The sequence below is a fragment of the Leptodactylus fuscus genome, chromosome 6, assembly GCF_031893055.1.
Source record: "Leptodactylus fuscus isolate aLepFus1 chromosome 6, aLepFus1.hap2, whole genome shotgun sequence".
Classification (NCBI taxonomy): Eukaryota; Metazoa; Chordata; class Amphibia; order Anura; family Leptodactylidae; genus Leptodactylus; species Leptodactylus fuscus.
Window position 1 is genome coordinate 59,836,571 of NC_134270.1, and position 10,927 is coordinate 59,847,497.

The following is a 10,927-nucleotide window of genomic DNA, read 5'->3' on the forward strand; positions in this document are numbered from 1 at the left end:
TAATCCCGCTCTTGTGTGTTCTGAGAGAATCCCTGATTGACATCAGGGATAACTCAGATCACACAGAGGAGTTAGGGATAGCATCCGATCCGTCACAGCTGGAGAGTAGGTCCACACATCTGTCCGCTTCACTGCGTTTAATGGAGGAGGAGGAGGAGGAGGAGGAGGAAGAAGAGTTGTCCGATGATGTGATGGGTGATACAGGAGGCTTCCGGGCAACTTCGAATCGTCCCATTGTTGCAGCGCGGATGGGTAGACATGGAGGATGAGGAGGGAAATGGAGATTGAACTTTCCGGTGGGGCCAGAGGAGTCATGCCAACTAACACTGTGGCAGACATGGCTGAGTTCATGTTGGGGTGCTTTACAACCGACAAGCGTATTGTCAAAATCATGGAGGACAACCAGTACTGGATCTTTGCTATCCTTGACCCCCGGTATAAAACAACATCTCGTCTTTTATTCCGGTAGAAGGGGAGGGCCAATCGCATCAATGCTTGCCACAGGCAATTGGTGCAGAATATGATGGAGATGTTTCCAGCATGTGACGTTGGCGGCAGGGAGGGCAGTTCCTCCAGTAGGCAACCAAGTTCTCACCGGTCCCACACAAACGAGGGGCACACTGTCTAAGGTCTGGGACACCTTGATGGCACCCCTCTCGCCAAAGTGCCGCCACGGAGGGTCCTAGTGTCACCAGGCGTGAGAAGTATAGGCGCATGTTGCGGGAATACCTTTCCGACCACAGCCCTGTCCTCTCCAACCCCTCTGCGCCCTACACGTATTGGGTGTCGAAGTTGGACCTGTGGCTTGAACTTGCCCTATATGCCTTGGAGGTGCTGTCCTGTCCTGCCGCCAGCGTCCTATCTGAGAGGGTGTTCAGTGCAGCCGGTGGCATCATCACTGACAAGCGCACCCGTCAGTCAGCTGAGAGTGCCGACCGGCTCATTTTGATAAAAATGAACAACCACTGGATAGAGCCTTCATTTTTGTGCCCACCTGTGTAAAGCACCCCAACATGAAACTCCATGTCTGTACTCAACCTCTCCAATTCCTCCGCATCCTCATACTCATCCACCATAAGCGTTGCACAATTCTGCTAATACTAGGCTCCCTCCACCCTGATTTCCCCCAACTCTGCTGGTTAGAGGCTCCCTCCACCATGAATTTGCCCAAACTGGGCTGTTTAGAGGCTCCCTCCACCATGAATTGGTCCAAACTGGGTTTTTTAGAGGCTCCCTCCACCATGAATTTGCCCAAACTGGGCTGTTTAGAGGCTCCCTCCACCATGAATTGGTCCAAACTGGGCTGGTTAGAGGCTCCCTCCACCATGAATTTCCCAAAACTTGGCTGTTTAGAGGCTCCCTCCACCATGAATTTGCCCAAACTGGGCTGTTTAGAGGCTCCCTCCACCATTAATTGGTCCAAACTGGCTGGTTAGAGGCTCCCTCCACCATGAATTTGCCCAAACTGGGGTGGTTAGAGGCTCCCTCCACCATTAATTGGTCCAAACTGGGCTGGTTAGAGGCTCCCTCCACCATGAATTTCCCAAAACTTGGCTGTTTAGAGGCTCCCTCCACCATTAATTGGTCCAAACTGGGCTGGTTAGAGGCTCCCTCCACCATGAATTTGCCAAACTGGGCTGTTTAGAGGCTCCCTCCACCATTAATTGGTCCAAACTGGCTGGTTAGAGGCTCCCTCCACCATGAATTTGCCCAAACTGGGCTGTTTAGAGGCTCCCTCCACCATGAATTGGTCCAAACTGGGGTGGTTAGAGGCTCCCTCCACCATGAATTGGTCCAAACTGGGGTGGTTAGAGGCTCCCTCCACCATTAATTGGTCCAAACTGGGCTGGTTAGAGGCTCCCTCCACAATTAATTGGTCCAAACTGGGCTAATTAGAGGCTCCCTCCACCATGAATTGGTCCAAACTGGGTTTTTTAGAGGCTCCCTCCACCATGAATTTGCCCAAACTGGGCTGTTTAGAGGCTCCCTCCACCATGAATTGGTCCAAACTGGGCTGGTTAGAGGCTCCCTCCACCATGAATTTCCCAAAACTTGGCTGTTTAGAGGCTCCCTCCACCATGAATTTGCCCAAACTGGGCTGTTTAGAGGCTCCCTCCACCATTAATTGGTCCAAACTGGGCTGGTTAGAGGCTCCCTCCACAATTAATTGGTCCAAACTGGGCTAATTAGAGGCTCCCTCCACCATGAATTGGTCCAAACTGGGTTTTTTAGAGGCTCCCTCCACCATGAATTTGCCCAAACTGGGCTGTTTAGAGGCTCCCTCCACCATGAATTGGTCCAAACTGGGCTGGTTAGAGGCTCCCTCCACCATGAATTTCCCAAAACTTGGCTGTTTAGAGGCTCCCTCCACCATGAATTTGCCCAAACTGGGCTGTTTAGAGGCTCCCTCCACCATTAATTGGTCCAAACTGGGCTGGTTAGAGGCTCCCTCCACCATGAATTTGCCCAAACTGGGGTGGTTAGAGGCTCCCTCCACCATTAATTGGTCCAAACTGGGCTGGTTAGAGGCTCCCTCCACCATGAATTTCCCAAAACTTGGCTGTTTAGAGGCTCCCTCCACCATTAATTGGTCCAAACTGGGCTGGTTAGAGGCTCCCTCCACCATGAATTTGCCCAAACTGGGCTGTTTAGAGGCTCCCTCCACCATTAATTGGTCCAAACTGGGCTGGTTAGAGGCTCCCTCCACCATGAATTTGCCCAAACTGGGCTGTTTAGAGGCTCCCTCCACCATGAATTGGTCCAAACTGGGGTGGTTAGAGGCTCCCTCCACCATGAATTGGTCCAAACTGGGGTGGTTAGAGGCTCCCTCCACCATTAATTGGTCCAAACTGGGCTGGTTAGAGGCTCCCTCCACAATTAATTGGTCCAAACTGGGCTAATTAGAGGCTCCCTCCACCATGAATTGGTCCAAACTGGGTTTTTTAGAGGCTCCCTCCACCATTAATTGGTCCAAACTGGGCTGGTTAGAGGCTCCCTCCACAATTAATTGGTCCAAACTGGGCTAATTAGAGGCTCCCTCCACCATGAATTGGTCCAAACTGGGTTTTTTAGAGGCTCCCTCCACCATGAATTTGCCCAAACTGGGCTGTTTAGAGGCTCCCTCCACCATTAATTGGTCCAAACTTGGCTGTTTAGAGGCTCCCTCCACCATGAATTTGCCCAAACTGGGCTGTTTAGAGGCTCCCTCCACCATTAATTGGTCCAAACTGGGCTGGTTAGAGGCTCCCTCCACCATGAATTTGCCCAAACTGGGGTGGTTAGAGGCTCCCTCCACCATTAATTGGTCCAAACTGGGCTGGTTAGAGGCTCCCTCCACCATTAATTGGTCCAAACTGGGCTGGTTAGAGGCTCCCTCCACCATGAATTTGCCCAAACTGGGCTGTTTAGAGGCTCCCTCCACCATGAATTGGTCCAAACTGGGCTGGTTAGAGGCTCCCTCCACCATGAATTTCCCAAAACTTGGCTGTTTAGAGGCTCCCTCCACCATTAATTGGTCCAAACTGGGCTGGTTAGAGGCTCCCTCCACCATGAATTGGTCCAAACTGGGGTTTTTAGAGGCTCCCTCCACCATGAATTGGTCCAAACTGGGGTTTTTAGAGTCTCCCTCCACCATGAATTGGTCCAAACTGGGGTTTTTAGAGTCTCCCTCCACCATGAATTGGTCCAAACTGGGGTTTTTAGAGGCTCCCTCCACCATGAATTTGCCCAAACTCTGCTGGTTAGAGGCTCAATCCACCCTGATTTTCAAAACAAATGTTGGTGCCAACCTCAACTTACTACAAGGGCCAAATTCACTGCTGGTGACAAGCTCTCCTCACTGCAAGTGCCAAATACACATGTTTCAAGGTGTTTTCCTACTGTCAGAGAGGTGGTATTGAGTGTGTAAAGTGTGTAGTTGTTAGGCTGTGATGTTGGGGTAATAGAGGGTCTTTGGTGTGTTAGATGCCCCCAGACATGCTTCCCCTGCTGTCCCAGTGTCATTCCAGAGGTGTTGGCATCATTTCCTGGGGTGTCATAGTGGACTTGGTGACCCTCCAGACACGGATTTGGGTTTCCCCCTTAACGAGTATCTGTTCCCCATAGACTATAATGGGGTTCGAAACCCGTTCGAACACACGAACATTGAGCGGCTGTTCGAATCGAATTTCGAACCTCGAACATTTTAGTGTTCGCTCATCTCTACTTATTATGCCTTTCTCAGTATATGGAGTTGTCATACAAAAGTTGCTTAGAAGTGTGGTAGCAGAAAAAGAAACCCATTGAAGTCAATGGGAGGCTTTTTTTCAGCGCTAAAATTCCACACCAAATTTCTCACCATTTTCCTCCGTGTGAATGGACCCTTAAACTCAGCTTTTTTTTTGTTGCAGATTTTGCTGCATTTTTTTTTTTTTATTAAGAATGGCTACAAAATAATGGAAATATATAGGACTCTCTTATACTTTTAAGTTTTGCTCAATCCACTCCTGGCTTTGGTTCAAAAAACCGCAGCAAAATTTACAACAAAAAATGCTGCATTTCCGCAGCATGGGGCCTCAGCCTTACACACTTTTTTTATTTTGTCTGACAAAGAAAATGGGATGGATTAGCAAAACAGAGACAGGGCATCTGAAAATGAGACCAGAAGTAAGATGTGACAGTTTGCACCAAAATTCTAGTACATATCTCTGTTTCAAAGTTACGCTATGTTCACACTTGCGTTTGGACTTCCGTTCTTCAGCTCCACTTGAGCACCCAAACAGCTCAGCTCTTCTACATCCACGTTTTGCCCCACAAACTCAGCTCTACTACATCCACATTTTCCTTCCCCCGACCAATTTAGTTTTGCTATATCCACATTTGCCCCACAAACTCAGCTCTAAACATCCAACCTTCTCTCCACCCCTAAATTCAGCTCTGCTACATCCACATTTGTACCCTCAAACAAACCAAGGTCTGTTACATCCAGATTTGCCCCCACACATTCAGCACTGCTACCACCTTGTTCCTCTACATGTACGTGTACCTACATGTAGGTTTTTGCTGTCCGCTTGAAAAATCAGACATCTTTATGAACGAACACTTAAGAACAGACATGGACTGTAAAAGAACGCACATGAAGTCCCATTAAATCAATGCAAAATGTAACAGACACAACTAGTGTCCAATGCTAATGTCCACGTAAGATTTTGCGCGGACATTAGCATCGGACACCGACGCTAGTGTGAATGCCTCCTTACTTACTTTAACAAAAATGTATATTTACCCTGATCGCCAGGGCACCCCAGGCACATTTTCAGATTTTCCAGTGACTTTCTGTTTCCCCATTTCCAGAAATGGAAGGTAAACAGGTACGTATGATGGGGTTGGGGTCTGGCCTTAGTTAGTTAGGAAGGGCTAGTAGTGGGCGGGCTAGCTTAGAGTTATAGGGAGGGGGTGTGACGGAGTGGGAGGGGGAGAGAGTGAGAGGTAGATGTAATGTGAGTCAGCTCTGAGTGAAGGGCAATGCATCATGGTAGTTGTAAGATAAACAAACAGGAAACTACACCATTTAAACAAATGCAGAAGATTCCAGGAAATCCCAGAGAAACCCCAAAATAACTCAACTGAAGGTATTTGGGTGTACTTATAAACCCATTAATAGCCCTAACTGACTTCTTTTAAAAAGATATTTTTTTTCTCAGAAAATCTTTTAAGGATAGGGTTTAATATTGGAAAGATATAGATAGTCTATACTTCAACAATGCAACACCACAACCCACAGTTTAGGAAACAATCGACTAGATAATCTAAAGATCAAGCTTGCCAGAATTATTATCATTTATGCTAGAAGTTTAGTGGAAATGAAGTTTCCTTATGGAAATTACATTTCCCCCAAGTGGATGGCCTGACGGAGGGTATGCCACAATTGTGAGGAGGCATGTGGTTTTTGTTATATTGGAGTTAATAACATCAGTGTTCATAAATCTTTCCCAATGTGATAATAGGAAGAGATTCAAAAGAGGACATGGCCATAGCAATATGCTATCCTCATGTAACCCATAAATGCCAGCTATACAAACCCCTTGTAAGTGTAAGCTATATTTTCGATCAGTGTAATAAATTGGTCTGTAATCTTTTTACAGGAATCCACGGAAGTAGAAGAAGACTCTCCCACAGAATCAAGGACTGCATCTGATGCATCGGGGTCCCCCACTTATGCTAGCAGCAGGTCCCCGGGGCCTACAACTCACTGCAGCCATAGGTACCACCACTCTCCAGTGAGGTCACCACCTGCCAACAGAGAACATGGATCTCCACCCAAGTCTGCTGCACCTCGAAGTACTGCTCGGTCGTTGCGAGGAGGGGGTGTAAATGTTATTCGCGAACAAGATGAAGAATGTGCAGTACAGAGTAACACCTGAGATGCACAAGAACTAGGGGGGATGGCTCAGGGGAGGGGAAGAACTATAATCGTCTCACAATCACCAAGACCCAGTGGCGCACATAGCAGCTTAAGTAGTTAGCACTATTGTCTAGAGCTTGTAATATATTGTACTATAGCCTAGTAACAAGATGTCGTCCTCACTGTAGTTCTGTAGAATAAATGGACTTCTGTCAGTGGACCGAACACTACTGAGAATAATGATTGTCATCTATAACCATATTGACAAAGCCTAGGCACCTCAATATCAGCCTGACCCGGTGACAAGATCCCTGTAAATAAGAACACCCACAATGAGACATGAACTCCGCCATCATTTCTTAAAATTAAGTATTAATGCTTAGGTCAATGTATAATGAACAGCTGTTTGGAGGGGATGCTGGTTTTCGGACCTCACACACATGACATTACAATATTGCTGACCTATGATAAGGATAAATCATACATTTTATAGTTAATAAATATGGTGCATTTCAAATCTTCATTTGCGACTGGAGACTGGCGACTGGTGTATGAAATGTAAGTTACATAGTTAATAAGGTTGAAAGAGTTAAATGTCCATCAAGTTCAAACAGGGGGTGGGAAACATAACAGTCTATACATTTCTACAAGCATCAATGCTATTTTCCTCTAAAAAGGCATCTAATTCTTTTTTTAAGCTATCGGCTGTTGCTGCTGTGACCATCTCCTGGTGTAGGCTATTCCACAGGTTTACAGTCCTTGCAGTGAAGAAACCTTATCGCCTCTTGAGATTAAACCTTTTGTTCACCAGACAGAAGGAGTGCCCCATTGTCTTTTGATGGGTTTTTAAATGGAACAGTTTTTCCCCATATAGCCGGCAATCCACACCTGCGCAGTAGAGGTGGATTGTGGGCTACAGAGCAGGGACTATTGCGAACACTGGCAGCCAGAAAAGAGGGAAGAGCCATGCCTCAGGAGGAAGTCTGAAAGGAAGAGAGGTAAGTATGATGGGGGGATTAGTAGTGATGTTCCATTTCCAGAAGCGGGGAAACAGAACTTCACCGGTAACCAGAAAATATGTGACAACCAGGGATGGGGGGGGGGGGGGGGGGTTGAGTTAGTTAGGTAGGGCTAGTAGTGGGTGGGATAGCTAGAGAGACAGGGAGGGGGTGTAAGAGAAGGAGGGAGAGAGAAAGGGGGAAAGCGAGGTGAGAGGGAGCTAGTGTGGAAGCTAGATAGCAGGAAGCTACACCAACTAAACAAAGATTCCAGGAGCTCCCAGAGAAACATCAAAATCACTCAAAACACTGCTAAAGGGATTTGGGTGCATTTATTAACCCATTAATCGCACTAACAGACCTTTTTTTAAAAAATAAAAAAAATCAAAACATTTTTTGCCCAGAAAACCCCTTTAACCATTTGAATCAATGGCAGGTCCCTAGTTGCTCCAAAGAGTTCCCTTGCATATTGACAGATATACAGTATATACTGTAGATGTATTGTGGCAACAAAGATAGGGATGCACAGGAGGAAAACACAGTTTGAGTCAAGTGACCCTATCGTATTCATCTGCGGGGTAGGTGACACATTCCCTTTAAAATAGACGGTCAATTTTAGTTTGGCAGGAGTCTGAATGTCCAGCTGTTTCCCAGAGCATGCAGCCCTAGCATTGTACTGTATATACACCAGGTACTGTACTCCTCACTCCATGTACTTTTAGTAGTGGCAACAGAATACACGTCATATAATGGTTAAAAGCATTATTTCCACACCTCAAAACTTTGAAAGGACTGAAAAAGGGACAGAACATCTCTTTCTTTGTGCCCCCACACAGTATAATAGTGTCCCTGAATGGTATGCCCCCACATTATAATGTCTAGCTCCAATTGCCCTCACAGTGTAATGTCCTCCTGCTGTTCTCTCCTGTCTCTGCTCCTGGAGACTACTTGAAGAAGTCAATGTGATGTAAATGACATCACTTCATTGCCAGTACTGCTCCCAAGACCCTGGGAACAAGAGGCAAGGGCCAGCAAGGAGCGGACATCGGGGACCTGCCTCCCACTGACTGGGACAGTGGGAGAGCACCTGAAATCTAGGACTGTCCCACTGAATCCAAGATGGTTGGTACGTTTACTTCAAGTATATAAGAATCGCACTGTGATATTGATCTTTGTCACGTTTGTTAAAAGGTACGCCACAAGCTTCTTGTTATGCTTTGTTGCTAGAGATACATTGCAACAACCACAATGATTTTAATAGGGCTGTCACGCAGTATTTTCTAGCTAAAGGTAAGAGGCAAAGGGCTCAACCTACAACCTTCTCAGAAATCTGTTGTTTGAAATTGCACAGCAGTAAATGGAGAGATCCACATCAATGCAGTCACCTCTTTATCCACTGTGGCCATGGCATCAGTAGGACAGGGGGTTAGAGGATGGGTGGTGGGGTCAGCATTTATGTGGATATGTCATAAATCTCTGTTGAGAATGCCCCTTTAAATTTTTAATCACACGTCCTCCTCACACCTAGTGAGCAGCATGGCCGCTCAGTGCTTACCATGTGGATTTGAATACAGCCAAGGACAATATCTGCATGGAGTATGCGTGGGTGTTCTCTGGATTCATTCTGCACTCCATAGACATACTCATATGTAGTTGGGACAGTGACGATATCTGTAAAGTGCCACAGAATATGTCGGCTATAAATAAAGAATATAACTCTCAAAGGGATTCTCTACTTAAACTTACATTTTCCAAACATAGTGTTAATGTGACCAGAAGAGATGGAGGAAGTCGTGGTTTGATCCTTTTTGCCTTTTGAACTTGGTAAAGAGGAAATTCTATCTTTAGCTAAAGACCCAAGTAACATGAGACTGACTGGTAAAGGTCCATTTGGTAAAATTACTTTTTTTCCCTTTGCAACATTTAGGTCTTTGCTGTCAAACCAACTTGAATTTACAATTATACACTTAGAACCATCTTGAAGCACAAAATTAAGAACCTTTCAATGATCCTCTGAGAAAATGCTTCACATAAAAGGGACCTGAGCTGATAAAGGCATCTGTTGAACTCATTGTAAAGCATGGCATGTATAAAACATGTTCTACGCCCACGACTCGGAGCAGCACATTAAATGCACGACCCAAACGCCCATGAGCGTGAAAACGTATTAAAGGAACAGCGCCTTTAATCCCCTTCAGAGTGGCCTATGAGATGTATAGCCATCCCTATTAGCTCACCACATTCCTAAGTGCAAGATAGATGTTGGGAAAGGTTTTGCTACGTGTGATGGAAGCCAATCCCAGCCGAATAAAGAGGATTTAATGAAACAGAGTCAATCCTATTAGTTCCGGTTGTGTATCTTGGAGGACGATGGTGGTGGATCAGCGCAGAGCACACTGGAGACAGTGGCCTGTGTGGTGGATAGCGGGGAGGGGGGGAGGGGGTTGGGGGATATTTTGTAGGTTTTTAATGAACTCACTGAAGTATGGAGGTGTCTGCAGCATCCACCTTCCCGGATCATTCATCACTTCATAGAATTGACTCTCTACATAATGTTGATGAGTAGTGGAGACTCCATTGTCTAGTTGCAAGATGTAAAATCACAATGGGCCCTCACTAGCACACATAGCCATTAGTAAACATAGACGAACAGATTTCATGAATGGTCTCTTTCTGTATGGATGAAACATAGTAGGGGTGATTCAACTAGACCGGCATATTTTACGTCAATCTTGATGTCCCCACTGCTAGTGCAGGGAGCGCTTTATCATGAATTAGTCACTTCCACGTTGACAAGGTGTAAATTGACGATGAGAAAGAATATGGTACAGATATTTGCCGTTTTGGAAAAGTGGCAAGGCCTGTGAAAAAAAGGCCACTTGCAACTATTTTACAGGATTCTCTGCTCTAAACTGTCCACCTCTCAATCACTTCCCCTTGTTGCTCCTGCCTGACACCACCCACTTGACAGTACAGAACCTGGATAGCATCAGGCACCAAAACTTATTGGCCACTGAGCCACTGAAGCACAGCCACAATACGGTACAGGAATAAGAATTGTCCTGAGTTTTGCAGCCTTGACTGTCCAGTACCTGGATAGCACACTAACCTAGCCCATGCTCATCTGCAAGGGGCCTTAGGGTATGTTCACACAGAGGTTTTTGCAAGAGGATTTTGAGTGTATGGTGGAGCAAAAAACACATCAAAAAGTGCATCATATAAACAAAAAGCATTAAAGGACAATGGGTAAAAAATATGCAAATCTATTCTCCTGGATGGAATTAGGAGAACAGAGTGCACTCTGTACACCACCCTATAGAGGGCAGCATCCTTAACATCATGAACGACTCAGTTATAAAGTCTTTTAATCATGATGTGGATTTAATTGCCAAATCAGTATTTCTGTCCCAAAAGGAACAGATTCCCAGCTATGGACAGCGCTGTTTCGGCCTATTGGGCCATCCTCAGCATAGCGTAGGGATACAAAAAAAAGCATTAAAGGCCTGGGCCCCACGTGGAGTAAACGCCGCAGTCCCTACAGAGTGGA

General features: G+C 46.0%; 1 protein-coding gene across 1 annotated transcript in view; it reads left to right on the plus strand.

The window, feature by feature from the left end:
• HEPACAM (hepatic and glial cell adhesion molecule) overlaps positions 1-6,871 on the plus strand; it is a 73,235-nt gene extending 66,364 nt beyond the window's left edge. The window contains exon 7 of the mRNA XM_075280092.1: positions 6,123-6,871. Coding sequence (XP_075136193.1) covers positions 6,123-6,401 — 279 coding nt within the window. The 3' untranslated portion in view covers positions 6,402-6,871. The remainder of the gene's footprint in view (positions 1-6,122) is intronic.
• The last annotated feature ends 4,056 nt before the right edge of the window (positions 6,872-10,927 follow it).